At 37.5% G+C, this 19,844-nt stretch overlaps 1 protein-coding gene across 1 annotated transcript; it reads left to right on the plus strand.

Annotated features, from left to right (window-relative positions):
* Positions 1–5,413: 5,413 nt before the first annotated feature.
* On the plus strand, positions 5,414–18,789 carry LOC126188465 (xyloside xylosyltransferase 1). The gene is made up of 4 exons (XM_049930072.1): positions 5,414–5,896; positions 5,973–6,196; positions 6,360–6,606; positions 17,508–18,789. The coding sequence occupies exons 1-4, from the start codon at positions 5,474–5,476 to the stop codon at positions 17,709–17,711; spliced, it is 1,098 nt and encodes a 365-aa protein (XP_049786029.1). The 5' UTR covers positions 5,414–5,473; the 3' UTR covers positions 17,712–18,789.
* The last annotated feature ends 1,055 nt before the right edge of the window (positions 18,790–19,844 follow it).

A 19,844-nucleotide genomic window follows, 5' to 3' on the forward strand; every position in this document is an offset into this window, starting at 1 on the left:
CTCAGATCCGCGCATGCGCACTGCAGCGCCACAGTGGCATAAACTCGAAGCGGCTAACACCCGAGACAGGCATGCCATTCTTCACAGCACTGAAAAGTGTGGTCAGAGTACATAATACTGTTCAAATTTCGGTGACCACGGGCTTCCATGAATGCTTGATAACGATAGAATATTGACTGTGTTCTGGAAATTGTCATAAATGTCACATTATGTCATTTTATTCACATTCACATCGACGTCTTGTTTTGATCACATAGTGTACGTCAGTTAACCGTTAATGATTGCCACTCAGCATACGTGTGAAAGACAATTACGGAGTCTGGAATAAGATACTCTGAACATATACATCACTGTAAAATAGAAACACATACGTGCACCACATTTGCAAACCACTTCATGGAACAGAACAACCAGCCACTGGTATAAAAACGCCAGTAAGCAGTAACAATAATTTGTAGACAGCCTATGTCCATCTACTACAACCCAAGAAAATCCATTACAACAACGTTAACACAAGATACACAGTCCCTGTCACTTGAATAAAGTATTTTTCGTGGTTATAATCTACACCTGAAATTTCCAACTAAGGTTTTGCCTACTTGTGTTTTCCAATAAAACTGCGATTTCAGTCCGTACATTCCGAGCTATATCGCTGTTATGATATTTTTCATCCTCAGAATGCCACAAACCACTCCTCTAACTAGACGTATCTGTTTCCACAGGACGTGTTTCGTGTCGTGTAGGCCCTTATGACTGTAAAAAACAAACGGATTTGAACTTCACAGATTGTCATCGAAAATATGTATGTTCTGGTTTTGAAATCGGCTGTATTGTGACTGCGCACGAGATTGCGTATGGATTTAGAAAGATCGGCCGTCTTTGGACGATGTCGGTCGTCGGCGGAATCCGCCGTTATCGTGCCATTGTGGCACCAGACCAACAGATCAAAGAAACATTTGCCCTTGAACTACAAAACAGATTCCAGGTCCTCTCTGAAGAAAACTTTATGGAAGAGGGAATTGAAACGTGCTGGCAAAAAATCAAGAACTGTTATTTAGATGTGGGAGAAAAAATCCTAGGATTTAAGGCACATCAAAGGAAGGAATGGATCTCCGATGCTACGTGGAATGAAATCAGCCACAGGAAAGAACTAAAGCTTAAGTTAAATTTTTGTAAGACAAGAGCGCAGAAGAGCGAAGCGCATAAAGAATACATGGAGGCAAACAAAAAAGTGAAAACATTGCTACGTCGATATAAAAGGAAATGGATAGATGAGCAAGCAAAATTAGCAGAAGAGGCAGCAAGACAAGGAAATATGAAAGACCTCTACAACATTACCAAACGGTTGTCAATGAAGAACTTCATACATGAAGGACCAGTTAAGAACAAGAATGGTGTGATGCTTACAACTCAACAGGCACAGCTACAGAGATGGGAGGAGCACTTCCGGGAACTGTTAAATTGTGAAGACAACCAAGAGAAACAAGTACGAGATGTTCCAGAGGAAGTCGAAGAAGACCAAAATATAAATTTGCAGTGCCCCACAATGGACGAAATTAGGATTGCCTTGAAAACACTAAAAAATACAAAGGCTCCAGGCCTAGACAACATAGCACCGGAGCTCTTAAAAGCCGATACTGAAAGTACTGTTAAAATGCTCCATCCTTTGCTGAAGCATATTTGGCTTGAAGAGAAATCTCCAAAGGAGTGGAAAAATGGCTTGGTGGTAAAGCTCCCAAAAAAGGGAAATTTGTCAGACTGTAACAACTGGCGTGGTATTACATTGTTGTCAGTGCCCAGTAAGGTCCTCACCAGAATTATTTTAAACAGAATTAAAGAATCCCTTGAAAAGCGACTGCGTAAAGAACAGGCCGGTTTTAGGGCACAACGCAGCTGTGTTGATCTTATTAACACTCTTAGGATCATCTTAGAGCAAAGCAAAGAATTCCAAGCAACCATGTACCTGGCATTCATTGATTTTCAAAAGGCCTTCGATTCCGTGAAACATAAAGTGCTCTGGCAGGTGTTGCGGAAGTATGGCATACCACAGAAGATCTTAAACATCATAAAAGATCTATATGATGGCTACGAATGCTGCATACTCCACAAGGGAAATATGACAGAGCCCATAAAAGTAACAACTGGAGTCCGGCAGGGTTGCATTTTGTCACCAACACTTTTTCTACTCATTCTAGACTCTGTTATGAGAAGAGTCACAGCAGGCAGGAGACGAGGAATCCAGTGGGGGATCCACGAACGTCTGGAGGATTTGGATTTTGCAGACGACGTAGCTTTATTAGCTCCAAGGCTGACTGATATGCAAGCTAAATTAAGCTTGCTGAAAGAAGAAGCAGAGACTGCTGGCCTCAAGATAAATACAGGCAAAACAAAGGAAATGAGAGTAAATTCAGGTAACATGGAGATGCCCCTGTTAATAGGTGAGCAGCGAGTGGAGACTGTCAACTCATTCCTGTATCTGGGTAGTATAGTGGCGGAAGATGGCGGAGCTGGAGATGACGTGAAAAACCGCATTAAAAAGGCAAATGCTGCCTTCATACAATTGTATCCAATATGGAAAAATAGAAATATCACATACAAAACAAAAATCCGTATTTTTAATACAAATGTGAAGGCCGTTCTTCTGTACGCCAGTGAAAGCTGGAAAATGGATAAAAAGATAACAACCCAGTTACAAAGCTTCATAAATAGATGTCTTCGACGCATCAAGAATATCTGGTGGCCAGAAAAAATATGTAATGAGGAGCTCTGGCGAATAACAAACCAGATACCTATAGAAGACCAGATACGAGAGAGAAAGTGGGGCTGGTTGGGGCACACCTTGAGAAAACCAGATGGAGCCATCGAGAAAAAAGCATTGGAATGGAATCCCCAGGGAACAAGGAAGAGAGGAAGACCAAGGGGCACATGGAAGAGGACAGTGGAAGGGGAAGCAAAAAGAGTTGGCAAGACCTGGGCAGAATTGAGGCAAATGGCCAAAGACAGAGACGGATGGCGAGTTCTCCTGGATGCCCTATGCCCCCATAGGGGCCAAAGGAATTAAGTCAAGTAAGTCAAGTCTAGCAGTAACAATAATTTGTAGACAGCCTATGTCCATCTACTACAACCCAAGAAAATCAATTACAACAACGTTAACATAAGATACACAGTCCCTGTCACTTGAATAAAGTATTTTTCGTGGTTATAATCTACACCTGAAATTTCCGACTAAGGTTTTGCCTACTTGTGGTTTCCAATAAAACTGCAATTTCAGTCCGTACATTCCGAGCTATATCGCTGTTATGATATTTTTCATCCTCAGAATGCCACAAACCACTCCTCTAACTAGACGTATCTGTTTCCACAGGACGTGTTTCGTGTCGTGTAGGCCCTTATGACTGTAAAAAACAAACGGATTTGAACTTCACAGATTGTCATCAAAAATATGTATGTTCTGGCTTTGAAATCGGCTGTATTGTAACTGCGCACGAGATTGCGTATGGATTTAGAAAGATCGGCCGTCTTTGGTCGATGTCGGTCGTCGGCGGAATCCACCGATATCGGTGCCATTGTGGCCGCAGCCTAGTGAAAAGAACGCATGTATCTACGTATGGGCGTTCTCTTATCCACATGTTGCTTCATTGCGCAAGCAGTCTGCGATGGCCATTCTATGCTTCAGAGTTTGCGCTCCATTTATTGTGACGCTGAAAAAATTAAATAGAGAAAGACAAAGGCCACTTTGGGTAAAAAGGTATCTCGATAATACAGTTAAGAGAAATATGAAATGACGGAACGTTTTGTCTCTAAATTTTAGGAGGAGGTCAAGGGGAGGTTCTAGATTTTCTGCTTGGTGAACTGCAGATTGCAGTGCTAAAACTGTACATAACATTTCGTTACCTGATTACCAAAGACTTATACCCCAGTTTGAACTATATATTTTATATTTAAAGATAAAGCATTTCAGCGATTATACCTGGAACTGAGAAATACGTAAGGGAGTTTCCTAGTCGGTAAGTGAAAGTTAATCAGTTTTCAGTGCGTCACTTGCATTTTATTTTATAAAATAGTTATTTCAACTTTAACCACGAAAGATTATGTGTAGATTAACATCCTAGGACTCGACAAATTCGTGAATGTTATAGAAGCCAGAAGCCACTAGAACCGAAGTTGTGTTTTACAATTTTGTGTATTTTGAATCATCAGATTCCTACATATCATTGTCTAATAGTTCGTTAAGAAGCTACACAAACTCTACAATTGTTTTGTTCAGATGTCAGGTTTCTCTGTTGTACTATTAAGTGGCAGAAGCACGAATATCAACAGTTTTCATATACATTTTTCATGTATTTGTAGGGTTCTTCTTCTTCTCTGTTTTCCTGCTTCTAGACGCGGTGTCGTAATCTTTATGGTTTATGATATGATGTATATTGTCGGAGACTTTTTACCTAATAGCAGATTTGACGGTCAGGACGTCAAACGCCAAATTTTTATGCAAGTAATCTTTTGAAGCGACATTCCATGTCCTATGCCATCTCTTTGTAATCATTTACAAATTTCAGCTTCCTTTCTTTCGAGTCAGCAGACTTTACTGCACATAAATCGCCTTACAGAATAACCACAACTCACGACACAACAAAACACACATCGCCAAAGCTGCGTGTCGTGTGCTAAACAGTTCGCGAGATTCCCACCGATCTCGGGAAGCAATGCGTCTTTACGCACCGCCTCCGCTTCATCTCAAGGAACTAACGCATGCACAAATGAGCATGCCCAGTTGCGCTGAATTAATAGAAATTTAAACGCATACGCTAAGTTGAACGGAAAAATTGCATCGAGCGGACGCACTTTACAGTTTTTAGGATAGTATACATCAGTCTTCATTAACGTTTATTGTCGTCGACAGCCTATGTCACTTAACTCATTACAGAAAACCATAGTTAAATATATGACGTATTACATGAATACAGGATACACAGTGTCAAATTCTGTGAAAATTAAACAGAAATACTTAGATATTTCCTTATTTTGGCTTGGATGCTTCCGGCGAGACTTAAAGGTCGCGGCACTTACACAACTTGTTGCTGTATAAATCGATATAAAGCTGTCGATCATCCGCTCATAAACAACTTTCGTTACAAATAAGGAAGAGAGTATTACAGAGTATTTCAATTAACGAGGGTTAATTGCGACCAGTTAATATAAGACGCATAAATGAGTTCCCATAATAAGTAATTATTATATCTGAGATTATGTTTTCTATAATGTTACGCTAATCCAAATAGTTAATACTCAAAAAATATTTCTTCAAACAACTGCGACAAAATTTATGATGTTTTATATACACAGTTTTCGGTCGAGCAATCGATCTTCGATGTGTCGAGATATTGTATTCGATTGTATCGAAAGCTGTGCTGACTGCTGTGGTATTTGGATGCGTTTGTGTGTTTGACCTGCTGATCATGAAAGTGGAGTCTTCATGCGTATGTTGTATAAGGTTCTAATAAATTTAATAGCCGTAGCCACGTTGCTTATTGTGTTGTATGGGTTAATAACATCGGAACTACAAGTTAACAGAAAAACAGTGTCTCGCGAAAACAGGACGCTGTCACTCGTCGGACTTAACAAGAAACATGAAACAAAGGCGCGAATTTCTAATTTCACTTCAGCGACAAGAGCGGACAAACGGACTAGTGAGGCAGAACCTATCAATGTATGGTGCACATTTACCAAAGTTCAAAGTAATTATCAGATGAAAATGAAATTCAAAACGTTTCTGCTTTCTATGTTGGAGCACTCTTCTGTCAGAATTAATCTGCACGTGATAACTGACAGTTCCAGTAGGAGTAGTGGAGAGGATGTGATACATAGTGTTCAGAACACGAATAAGAAATATTTTACGGTAATTTTACACTTCATGTTAAATATGTTCTTCATAATAGTGTAATAACGACTGCTGACAAAACATTTCGTTTCAGGTGTCATATTACGATATAGATGAAGCTACAGATCGTGTGTCTGACATTGTTGCTGCTATGCAGCCACATTTCAGCTCACAGCCGGGATCTTACTATAGCGATGCATTATTCTTTTTGTCACTTGGTTTGCACAGAATAGCTGAACAACAAGAGCGTGCTATTATGTTTGATATTGATACCAAATTTCTAGCTGATGTAGCAGACTTATTCCGGGAATTTGACAGGTGAGACCCTAAAATGTCATTTTGAAATAATGCAAGGAACATTCCTATTGAGCTGAAGGAAGTAATGTTTCAGTTTGGCGTACTGCTACTTGTTAGTGCTTAGCTTTATCATAACAATTTATCTTGAAAGTAAAGTTCTGTGCAATGGAATGTGAATTTACAGTTTTGGCAGAAAAACTGTATTGGGGATGGCACCAGAATTGACACCAGTTTATCATCATGTGCTGCACTCATACAGACGAAAGCATAAAGGAACGTTATTTGGTGATCCTCCTTCCCGCGGCGGATTTCCTGGTGTGAACAGTGGTGTAGTACTTCTCCATCTGAAAAAAATGCGTAACTCGGAGGAGTACCATAGGCTACTCCAGCCACAGTCTGTCACACAGCTTGCTTCAAAATACAATTTCAAGGTAAGTTGTCCAACATCATGTGGAGTAGGAAGTGGAAAATTTGGTAAGGACCTTCTATTAACAAAAACTGAAGGCCAGTCTCTTATATTAATAATCTCCCAACCACATTTGGAGTTACTCCTTTTTCATGCTCAATATAGCATTGAAAGATGTGTTTTCGAGAAGAAAATGGATGTGCTGATAATAAATCTTCCAACAGTGTACCAGTGTTTAATGCTTGCTGTAATTTTGTGTAAGATATGGTGGTAACGCAGATGGGAGTTTAATATATAATGTTAGTCCTATGCAAATATTTTTACATAACCAGGGCTTTCTTCACTTAAAAATCAATATTTTTTTGATTAATTTTCTACCTTAATCTTGTGTTATGGAGTGCTGTCTTATGTAATAATCAGTGTCATTGGCATTTTCATCAGCATTATTTCAATTATTTGTGGAGGGGCAAATCAGGTCACCGTACCGTAATGAACAGTGCAATCTTCAGCCTTAGAATTCAGAACCTGAAACATGAAATTGTAAAGAAGGTGAAGAGCTCATCAAAGTGGAGAATATTCTACAAATGTAGGATGGAGAGTAGTATATTTGAAAGAAACAACCCACTACTGATCTGTAGGTCAGTATCTTCTTGCTATATTCCCTATTTCCACAGGCATACCATTTGAAACAAATTGTCATCATATAACATTGCCATTGGCTAATCTGAGTTTTTGCACCCGCCTCAAGAATATGCTTAAAGTTCCAAGACTAAATACTATATGTAACTAATGTTCATCAACTGCCGTAAGGAGCTAACATTGTCATAAAGAAATTGATTCGTTCCAGGAACAGCAGCAGTCAGTCCTCTTCAGCAGATTACTCCACATCTTCTTGAAATGATGTTTGCTGACTGGAGAAAATCCAATTTATCAGATCAACTGAGTGTCACTGAAAACTACTAATATAAATAAGCATGTGTACATCTTTGCTGATGACATGTTTTGGGTGATGCTACTCAGAACGCATTGTTTTCTGTGCAAAGGACACATATAGGCAAGTGGTGCAGAGAAGACACTGATTCATGTTTTTGTTTTTGCTGGTATTTGAGTGCAGTAGGTTTGTTTCAGGTCAACCAAAGTTTGATACCACCAATCTGCTTTGATCTGTGACATAACTGTGTGATTTGACATGGTAGTGGAGGAATTTATTTGAAATGGATTGTGTATGTGGAGGGTGTTTTGGGGGTATGTGTTCGTGTTCCCTAATGTGGGATGTTTGTTTCAAAATTGTCTGTAACTGATGTTATTCTTTGGATTGTGTGGATAGTGTTAGAGAGAATAATATTGGAAGTACAAATTATTGAGGCCTTTATAGCCACTTGTTGAGAAACAATCTGTTGGCTTCTGTCTTGGGTAATTTGACCATCTTTGTTTGATGATTTTTCTGACCATTGTTTGTGTGATGTCTTCTCTGATGTTTTGCCAGCACGCATCTGTCATGCCTGAGGGCCTTTGCCTGGTCATTACTGCTGTAGTTCTCCGCTTGCTAACTGCAGTGGTCATTTACTGCAGCACGGGAATCCCAAGGTCCATTCGGCTTCAGGCTTTCCTCTTTCTTGTTGAAGTTGTTGTCAGGTGTTGCATCTGAGATCAGAGGCGTTGCAGCTGATGTATTCATTCATCTGTTTGTACAGGAAACAATTTGTGTGTGTAAGCTTTTGATACATGCTGTGTCCAGGTTCTCACCACCCCTTGTAACCAGTACAGCCAGAAAGGGCAACTGTTGGTTCTTTCCTGCCTCCATGGTAAATTTTATATTGGCATGGAGACTGACAGAAAATCGGAGGAAGTCACTGAGTAGTTCCTCAATGTGGCTCCACACAACTAAGGTGTTAGCAATGTACCTGTACCACACCGTAGGTTTGTAAGGTGCTAAGTCCAGCACATTTGTTTCGAAATGTACCATGAAGAAATTAACACAACTGTATTGTGTGGACTTTTCGTGATAACACTTACCTTTTGTTCATAGACATTGTCATTCCACATGAAGTACCTCACAGTAAGACACGGAGAAAGAGCTTGGTGATGTCATGTGGGGAAAATGGAACAGATATGCTCCAGAGATCCAGTGGGTTGCACTTTGGTAAAATAACAAACATCACCAAAACTGATGTTGTCATTTAGTCAAAGTTTTTGTTTCTTCAGCATGTCAGGGAAATGGCCCAAGTCTATGTATGTATTGGCCTTTCCCACATGTGCCTGAAGCATAGTGATCCAAGCATTTTTGCATTTCATACGTCAGTGAGCCAGGGGCACTCCCCTAAGACAGATCATGAGACACTTCATGTACTTTTTTTCTTATTTTATTTAGAGTATTGATTTTGTGATTTTTAGTTGTTGATTTGAAAGAGAAATTATTAAAAGACTAAGGTACAAATACTAAGAAGCAGTAGTTAATATGCCAAGTACTCTTAAAGATTCTCTTGATTCATTCCACAAATATTTCTAGTGCATAGTTTTGGACTATGATGACTGAAGCATGTCTGGTGAGATGCTTCAGAGTATTAGTACGATACCTCAAACATTATGGAATTAAATTATACTAGTTTTATTCTTGCATTACCTAAGTGCAACAACATTTGCATCACAAAGATTTGTTTAGTGACAATATAATGAAAAGGATAGTTGCTACTCACGGTATAATGTTGATGCTGAGTCACAGAAAGTAACAACAAAAGACTGTCAGAAAGTTAGCTTTTGGCCAACAAGGCCTTTGTCAACACACACACACACGTGCGGACACTCACTCTCTCTCTCTCTCTCTCTCTCTCTCTCTCTCTCTCTCTCTCTCTCTCTCTCTCTCTGCATGCATGCAAAAGCAACTTGCACACTTATGACCGCAGTGGTAAAGTGCTGCTGGGAGTGTGCAGCGATAAGGTGGAGGGTAAGGCAGCTAGGTGCCTAGAGAGGTTAGACAGAGAGGGGGGGGGAGACTGGTAACGGAAAAGAAGAGTAAAAAGACTGGGTGTGTTGGTGAAAGAGAGAGGGATGTATAGTGCTAGAATGGGAACAGGGAAGGGGCTAGATGGGTAAGGACAGTGACTAACAAAGGTTTAGACCAGGAGGTTGTAGGAATGTAGGCAATATTGCAGGGAGATTTCCAACCTGAGCAATTCAGAAAAGCTGGTGTTGGTGGTAAGGATCCGGATGGCACAGGCTTTGAAGCAGTCATTGAAATGAAGGACATTGTTTTGAGCCGGGGTGCACTGCAAGAGGATGGTCCAATTGTTTCCTGGGGACAGACAGCTTGTTGCTGTTGATGTAGATGCAGCCCAGTGGTTGCAGGGTCATTCCATGTCAAGTCACCCAGGCCTTGACACCAACCATGTCAATTTTGATGAAACTTGGTACAATTACTTCTTTTATCATCCTGAAAGCACTTGTAAAATTTTTTTGCTCTATCTCTTATAGTTTTTTTTTAATAAATTTTTAAAGTTTTTAGATTTGGCTTTGTTTCAGCAGTCGGAAATTGTAACTTAAACGTGTCCTCACAACTAAAAAAATTTGTATATTAAAGAATACTCAAGATATCAGTATGAAATTTTGGAATAAGTTTGTATATTATATCTAAATGTTAAAAAAAAATTACCATAAAGATATATTAAATTCTTCCAAATGAAAAAAAATTATAAGTTTTTTATTTTATTTTTTTAGCTAACGGATGTTTAGTTTTACAAAAACTGCAATATATAGAGTCTCAGACCTGATAGAAAGCTCAAATTTGTTTTAAAATACTCTTAATTGTATAGGCTATTAGATAAAAGAAAAATTATGTTGGCTTTTTAACCTGTTTAATAGTTATCTAATTTTTAAATAATATTAATTATATTTTAAAAATAAAAAATGCCTAGTGACTTAGACACTGAAAATAAGTTTTTGTCTTCTTGGAGTAACAATGTACACTTGGATTTTGTATTGTTACTCCTGTGTTTTGAAGTAAAAAATTATTACAGTGTTAAATAGTGCTTGGATAGTATTTTATTAAGTTTATTTGAACTCTCAGTAAGTACGGTTGCTTAGTTTACAGAGATTCTTTTCCAATATCCTATAAAAGTAACCAGAACAGTAATCAGACCAAAAGTGAAATCAGTATGTCAGATATTCAAACCTGTAGTGTAGGGATATTTAAAAAATCTGACTGTTTCCTAACAACCTACACACCTTCAAAAAAGTTACAACTGGTATCAGAATTGAGTGAGGAAGAAAAAGATTTGATCCACTTACGATCTGGAATTAATCTGTGTGAATTTAAGAATATATGTTCACACCACAGCTACTACTTTTTAAATGTTTTTGAAAAGTATCAAACAACATGTGTAGACCCACTAAAAAAACACAAAAAGCCCATCAAAAAATCGTTGAGAAGTGTAGGCTTGGATCTTTCTAAACAATTACTGACAAAAAATATTAGCATAAAACCTGGACAAAAGCTTTGCTCAACATGCCGTAACTTTTGTGAGGAAAAATTAAGAGTTGAAGTCAATGAAAGTGAAACAGATGATGAAGTCATCGTTGAATTAGAATCATTGGAATCCAGAAATGAATCCCTCGTACAAACAAACATTGCTCTTGATTATTTAGGTTTAACACTGATAAAGCTTCATGGCTTGTCAGAACAAAGTAAAGGGTCTTATTTTAAAAGGAAGGTTAGCAGTATTGAAAAGACTGCAAAAAAGGCGGTTTCAAAAGCATTAAAATATGATGCACCAAGTTCTGATGATGACGAAGAAGTTAAAAGTGTGGCTGAGAAAGCAAAGGATTTTGATGTAATGATTTCTCTTATGAAAGAGAAGATTTCATCTGTTGGGAGGTCTAGAAAAATCCAGATTCTGACCTTGGCTCCAGATTCTTGGACTCGAAATAAAGTGATGAAAGAATTTAATGTGAGTACATGGTGCGACAAGCTAGAAAGCTAAAATCTGAAAAGGGTATTTTGGAAACTCCTGGTCCAAAAAAAGGTAAAACTTTCTGAAAATACAGTAAGACTTGTAACAGATTTTTATGAAAAGGATGAAAGTTCGAGAGTGCTACCTGGAACAAAATACAAAGTAAGTGTTCAAAAAAATGTGTACATGCAAAAAAGACTCGTTTTGTGTAACTTGAGAGAACTCTATTATTCTTTCAAATGGGAGAATCCCGAGGTAGAAGTAGGATTTTCAAAATTTTGTTTCTTGAGACCTAAATGGTGCATCCTTGCTGGTGCTGCAGGCACACACACTGTATTTGTATGCAGTATCCACCAGAATGTTAAACTATTACTGGATGCTGTGAAAATTAAAGAATCTTATAAAGACCTAATTAAGATGCTTGTGTGCAACACAGAAAACCAAAACTGCATGCTACATCATTGCAACAGCTGTCCTGCAAATACTGCGCTAACAGAGTGCTTAACTGAAAAACTAAGTGAAGATTATGATTTAGAAGAAGAAATTGTAATCAGTCAGTGGGTTAACACAGACAGGGCGGAAATGATCAAACAGTCTATCAGTGTTGAAGACTACATTTCTTTATTGGTTAGGTCATTGGAAAAGCTCACCCCACACTTGTTTATAGCAAAATCCCAATCAGCAGCCTTTAAAAGATTGAAAGAAGACCCACCACCCAAAACAGCAATTATTGTGATGAATTTCAGTGAAAATTATTCCTTTGTTATACAAAATGAGATCCAAAGTTACCACTGGAATAGAGGTGGTTGTACTCTACACCCAGTTGGAGTTTTTCTAAGAAATGAGGAAAACAATGTTTTTGTTTCCAACCACTGTTTTATTAGTGATGACCAAGAACATGACACTGGTTTTGTTAACTTTGTACAAAAAGAAATTACAAAGTGGCTGTCATTACATCATATTGACATTGACTCAGTTCACTACTTTACAGATGGTTGTGCTGGGCAGTACAAAAACAGAAACAGTTTTAAAAATTTGACTGAACACTTGAGAGACTTTAATTTGAAGGCCCAACACTCTTTTTTTTCAACAAGTCATGGGAAGTAATTTGTGATGGCCTAGGAGGAACTATTAAAAGAATTTTAAGGAAAGCCAGTCTACAGCTTTCAGACATAGAACAAATAATGACAGCAATCGATGTGTATAAGTTTTGTGAAAAAAATATTAAAAACATTCATTTTCACTTTATTGACAAAAAAGAAGCTGATTTGCTACGGTTAAAACTAGAAAAACGTTTTTCAGCAACCCGAACCATTCCTGGAACTAGAAGTTTTCATAACTTCAAACCACTTCCAACAAACAACCTTGAAATTAGGACTACAGATAGTGTAAAACCCTCCTTAGTCTTTTCTTTCCATTCTTCTTCTGATTGGGTTCGTGTTGAACCATCCATAAATTGCTATGTGGCTGCAAATTATGATGGTAACTGGTACTTTGGACTGGTAAAAACAATATTCAATGATGAATAAGATGCAGAAATTCTATTTCTACATCCTTCAGGACCCGCTGCATCATTTTATTGGCCTGAAACAGAAGATTCCTGCATAGTGCCTTTGGAGCACATAGTCTGTGTAGTAGACGCATCTCAATCAAGCGGCACTGGGAGAATGTATTACTTCAAAAAAGACTATATCAAAAGAACTGAAAGCTCTTGGATGAAGTGGAAAAACAGTTTGAATCAGCATTAATGTTTATTAAAAAGACAAAATTACTCAAAAAAATTCAATGTTTCAAGCAATCAGTTGGGTTATACATAAGTGTCGTAAGTAAACTATCTTTGTACATAATTCTAATGTAATCTACTATAATTAATAAACATGTTAAAAAGCCATCTTTATTTTTGTTTTATCAAGTAGCCTATATGTTTAAGAGTAAATTAAAACAAATTTGAGCATTCTATCAGGTCTGAGACTCGAGATATTGCAATTCTTATAAAACAAAACATCTGTTAATAAAAAGAAAATATTAATATATTTTAATAGCATCATTTTTATCTTCAAATATGTATAATAAATAAACTTGCTGCAAAAATTCATGATGTTATCTAAAAGAGTTTTTAAGATAAGCAAATTTAAAGTTTTGAATACAAATTAAACTGACCATTTCCGAAGGTTCAGAAAACGCAAAACATAAAAACTTTAAAAATTTATTTAAAAAAAACTGTAAGAGATACAGCAAAAAAAAAATTGCAGGTGTTGTCAGGATGGTATTAGAACCATTTGAGCCAAATTTCATGAAAATCTAAGGAGGTGGGTGTAAAATTTATTTTTTATTGGGTGATTTGATATGGAATGACCCTGCAGCTTAGCCCGTAGATCACATGACTGGTTTCACAGGTAGCCGTGGCTTTGATGGGTTAGGTGGTGATCGTGACCGGACTGGAATAGGTAGTGGTGGGAAGTTGTATGGGACAGTTCTTGCATCTAGGTCTGTTACAGGGATATGAGCCATGAGACAAGGACTTGGGAGCAGAGGTTGTGTAAGGATGGACGAGGATATCATGTAGTTTTCGTGGGAGGGTTGGGGAGGATAGTGGGTAGGACATTCCTCATTTCAGGGCATGACGGGAGGCAGTTGAAACCCTAGTGGAGAATGTAATTCACTTGCTCCAGTCCTGGGTGGTTCTGAGTCAAGAGAGGAATGCTGCTCTGTCACCAGACGGTGGAATTTTGGGAGGTGCTGGTTGACAGGAAAGAGAAGGCACAGGAGATCTGTTTCTGTGCAAGGTTGGGAGGGTAAATACGATCTGTAAAGGCCTCAGTGAGACCACCGGTATATTTTGAGAGGAACATCTTGTCACTAAAGATGTGATGGCTATGTTTAGACATTTCAGGATTTCGGCTTTTACCGGTAACATAAGAAACATGGGACAAATGGCATAAACATCATGGTGACTATAACATGTCATTGGGTTCTTTTTTTTTAGTCCACCTGCTGATATACAGCAGTGCTTTGAAAGCTAGCAGGTTTTCTTGCTGTCTGTCGATGACTCAACAGCCTCAAAAGAAATGCTAGTGGAGCAACACATGAAATTGGTTCCAACTGCATGAAGACCTACTGTTGAATATCAGAATCTTCCCTGTTGACATTGTTCACAGTTAGAGATAATTATCAACCAGTTCACAGAATTTGCTGGAACACAATAATCCAATGTAATTAAATGGATGTTGCAATGTAGTTTATACATGTTTGAAAGTCCAAACTATGACTTTGATAATTCTATTGGTAGTCAGACGGCTAAGAAACCTCTTATGTATTAGGTTTTCTAAAGTATGGAGTATTTAGACAAAAGTGACTCGCTGGAAGTTTGTTGGTTATTTCTTTATCATCTTCCTTATACAGTGGCTTAACGTAAGCATATTTCAACATCTCAGGAAAGGTACTACTGCTATTCAGAATGACTCTTATATTCTGAGGATATTTTGTCATAATCACTAGATGTTTTTAACAGTTTTATGATAGAGAAATTACTTTTGGTCGTATTTGTGTTACTAAAGGTGTTTGTGAATGCACAACAGAATTTACACAACTTGACGACCCTGCCTTATCAGTAACATAAAGTTGTCTTCATTGTTTTAAACATGTTACCAATGTACTGTTTACTCTTAAAGCTATCTCTCTCTCTCTCTCTCTCTCTCTCTCTTTCTCTCTTTCTCTCTCTCTCTCTTTCCAAGCATTAATCCCGACGTGCGGGGTGTGCTGTTACAGTTAACCGGATTTGGCATGTGTGTTTTAAAGGGTGGTTGGATGCCCTTCCTGTCACCACTACTCTTAAAGCTATCTGTATTCTCTTTTTTAATAAAATCTGTATAGAAATCACTACCATCCACTATTTCTCTGTTTTGCATTAATAGGTCAACAGGGTTTTCAAGTAGTTTTAACTTGTTCATACATTTCTTGCTGCTGTTCAGTATACAGTTGCTGTTATAAAAAAAAATTGTGAAGAAGTTCAACATCTGTCACGTGTGCTTCCAAATGCTACTCTAACAAAATTTATTAATATCAACATTATTAAATGTGTTTTGAATTACAGAGACAATATGGCTAACCATTACTCACCTTCAGGAGGTGAAATTATAAATACTGTCAATAGAGACACACAAAAGTAGAAAAACCTGTCCTGGCTTCTGGAGTGGTTAGTTCCTTCCTCAGGGGTGAAAACTGGTTGAGGAAGGATGGAAAGGAGGAGCATATAGAAAGAAAATGAGTTTCTCTTTCTCTGCCTATTCTTTGCAGATGGGTGTATCACTGCTGAAAAACATCTTTAAGGTGTTGCAACCTGTTTTTCTGTATACTTCTTTGACTAGATCTTGGTTCATCTTGCAATAATTGGCCAACTGTGGTAGTACATCTAACATGTCTAGTATTTCTAGCAACAACTGCATTTTTCTTGACTTTGCTAGCACAAATAGAACGAACTTTGATTTCAAAGATGACTGTATACTTCAACATCAGCAACACAATTTGTAGTTATATAATGTAAAAACATTGTATGGAAGTCCTCAGTTACAGGTGGGAGCGGCACTAAATGAAGGTTAATGTGGTACAATACCAGAGAAGGAAAGTTGCTACTCACCATATAGCAGAGATGCTGAGTCGCGATACACACAACAGAAAGGTTCACACAATTAAATTATAGCTTTCGGCCATTAAGGCCTACGTCAGCAGTACACACACACACACACACACACACACACACACACACACACACACACACACACACACAGACAGACACGTCTGCAGGCTCGGAGAGCTGAAATCACACAGCCACTGGTACATAGTTTTACACACTTTTCAGGAGCATCAGTCTGCCTATCGCTCTCCCCAGTGGATTGTTTTAAACCGTTGTATTAAAGCCACAGAGTTGCTACCCATAACAGTGGGTAAAATTAAGTATATGGAATAAAACATTCTTTATTAACAAGTATTTCAAACAAAATGAAATTTATTTGAAGTTGGTAAGTGTGTGCAGGGTCCTCAGTCATTGTAGGATGTTCATCATATGGTACTGGAGGAATCAAAGATCAAGAAATAGCTGAGAATAAACATTTTAAAGGAACAAGCAAAACAGGTTTTTAGGGAGGACATTATACAAAAATATTTGGAAATTATGGCTCCCTTGTTTGCACAAGCATTAATCTAAAATGCATGCAGTTGAAAATTACTGAATTTTTCTCCTCCATCATAATACTAATTTGTTGTTGCGGATAAAACAGATTCATCAGTACATGCCAGTAACCAACATGCAGTTGAAACAGTGGACATAATCCGGTTAGTCAGCAATAAAAGTGGTCATATCAGTTCCATTAGAAAGAAAGATTTAGTCTCTCAAGTTTTCAATACACTCTAGGTGTTTCCTTCTAGACCACCCTGAAGGGATATACAGCAAAACAAGAGAATATTATTCTAATCAATTTATCACACTGGATGCCGAAATTCCTGTGAATGTATCTCGTGTGTTGGAGCAAGAGATATTTTTCATTATAATTTTTTGTTACGCCACTGTACCTGCCAGTAAGTGTTTCAGTTAGTGGGAAAATTTGGAAGATACATTAATAACTGCATTTTTGTTTACATTCGATTGCCAGTGATGTTCACGCACCTATGAAGAATCACTTTAGGGCTCGTACAAAGACATTGGAGATACTCTGAGATAATTATTATTCTTTGACAAAATTATAGTGACAAATCAAAGTATTTTTTGACATTTTTTGTTGTTAGAGGTATAACTTTTCAAGACAATCCACATATAAAACCTATAATGGTATCACGTTCACAGGAGCAGATTTTTTATTTATTTCAAAATTTAGAAACTGAAATGTGTAAAGTGTTAAACATTAGCTATAGATTTCTTTTGCATGTACATTACTTCATACAGTTTCAAGTAGTTGTTGATTTTACAGTGTGTTTCACTTTCCAGGGGCACTTGGGAGACCAGGACTTCGTTACTCTCCTTGCCTGGGAAAGACCGGAGTTTGTGAAAATATTACCTTGCAACTGGAACAGGCAGCTGTGCACCTGGTGGAGAGATCATGGATATCGTGATGTCTTCGACCAGTTTTTTGAGTGTTCAGGTCCCATATACCTCTACCACGGAAACTGCAACACACCAATCCCTGCCTAGTCAGATGATTCAAATGATGATTTCATGAGTTACCTCGAATATTATTATCATTGTCCTAGTCTTATTATTTGTAGATATTAGTTTTGTCTGAACACATCACTATTATATAACTATGATACCAGGATTTTTCACAACAAATCAAAGTATATCATGCTTTAACAGCATTTGTGATAGAAAACAAGTCAGTCTCTCTCTCTCTCTCTCTCTCTCTCTCTCTCTCTCTCTCTCTCTTATAATCTCCTCCTGATGGCGTATTTTCAGATGGAGAGGGGAGGGGGTGGGGCCTCTCCTAGCATCAACAGTAGACAATAGGACTTAGTTTGAGAGTAATGAGGAAAGCCATTTTCTCTACAATGCTTGAAGTTCATCAGTTCATATCTAGTTAATTTAAATGAAGTAGTGTTTTCTGAAGTTATTGGTGTGATGCTTGAATGCAAGCTGATTGACCAACTGATTAGCAGAATTAAGTTTGTAAGTTTATGGGGCTGTTGTAGTAACAAGTCAGCTGTGTATCAGGCACTCAAATATAGAAGTTGATTGTGTTTATTGTCCCTGAAATGTCAAAATATGTGATAATAGAAATTAACAAGCATATCTCAGTCATGTAAATACTTCATTTTATAAGATGCACTTTATTAAATAGTGTTGATTCAGTAGTAAAACATATTAACAGGAGTAAGATTCTCATTTTTGTTCATTCCTGTGATACAATAAGTATCGTTTCATATGGACTTGAAGATTTTTTTATTTAAAAAATTGAAAGTAGTCATACTGTGTAAGTTCACTATGTGAACAGAATCTCTTGAAAGTAATTACTTATGTTTGTAGTTTTCATCATTTATACCTCAGATGCTAGTCTCATAAGTTTCAAAATAAAGTCTTCCAGTGTACTGTACAAGCCGTGCAAACACTTGAAATATAATTTTTCTGATTTACATTGTAAGAAAACGGTGAATTTTTATGTAATAGTATTTGAACATAAGTAATATAAATTTGATATCAACTGTTGTAACATTGCTGCAAAATTTTGAGGCTATTATGTACCTGCTGTGATTCAAATAAACTTGCATATACATTCAAATAAACTTACACATACATTCAAATAAACTTACTTATGAGAAAGCGATCAAGGCTGCCATACTACTTTGATTTTGTCCTTTCTGGCCAGTACCTTCTCACTGTACTGCAGAGCTTTTGCATCATAGACCTATTCCATTCCCGTGTGCAGCTCAGGAAGTACAATCATTTTATACCTTTGTATAAAGAGGCTTAAGGCCAAATATACCTAATTCTATCTACGTCTTTAGCTGTGTGTCCACAAGCCACTGTATAGAGCATGGCGGAGGATACATTGCATGAGTATTATAAGTTTTTCTGTCATATTCCATTTGCGTACTGAGCGAGGGGAAACATGGTTTGTGTGTGTGTCTGTAAATGCCCTAATCTCTCTTATTTTATTCTCATGGTCCCTAAGAGAGATATATAATGCTCACAGTGTGTTGTCAGTCTTCTCCAAATACAGGTAATGCAAATATAATCAACAGTATTTCATGAGAACTACATTGTCCTTCTAAGGATTCCCATTTAATTTAATCATAGCTCCACATCTCTGTATTGACTTGATGCCTATTTTCTTGGACTTCAAATGTTAGAACAGTACCCTAAAATTTGTTGCATTGGTGTCTTGTGATTTCTTGACAGGTACACTGCATTTTCTAAGAACCCTTCCAACAAATGTTTTCAATTCACCCTTTGTAATACTGATTTTACATTAATGACCCATTTCATAGCACTGCTTTGTACCACCACCCCATTTCTATGATGTTGCATAACCAAGATGTTCACCTCAGTCTTGTAATCTGCTACGATCAGATTATTTCTCTTTGTTATAAGCGGTGTCTTACATTTAACTACATTCAGAGAGAGTTGCCATTCATTACACGAAAATGGAAATTTTGGCTGAGTCTTCCTTCATTTTCTTATGATCATTCCGCACACAATAGCTTTGTCAGCAAATGATCTGATAGTGCTGCTGACTGTCCTGATAAATCATTTGTATATACTAAAAGCAGTCTAGTGTAACATCACTTTTTGTTTAATTGATAATACCCAGTGTTTACCTAATGGACTAAT

Source organism: Schistocerca cancellata, chromosome 1, assembly GCF_023864275.1.
Source record: "Schistocerca cancellata isolate TAMUIC-IGC-003103 chromosome 1, iqSchCanc2.1, whole genome shotgun sequence".
Lineage (NCBI taxonomy): Eukaryota > Metazoa > Arthropoda > Insecta > Orthoptera > Acrididae > Schistocerca > Schistocerca cancellata.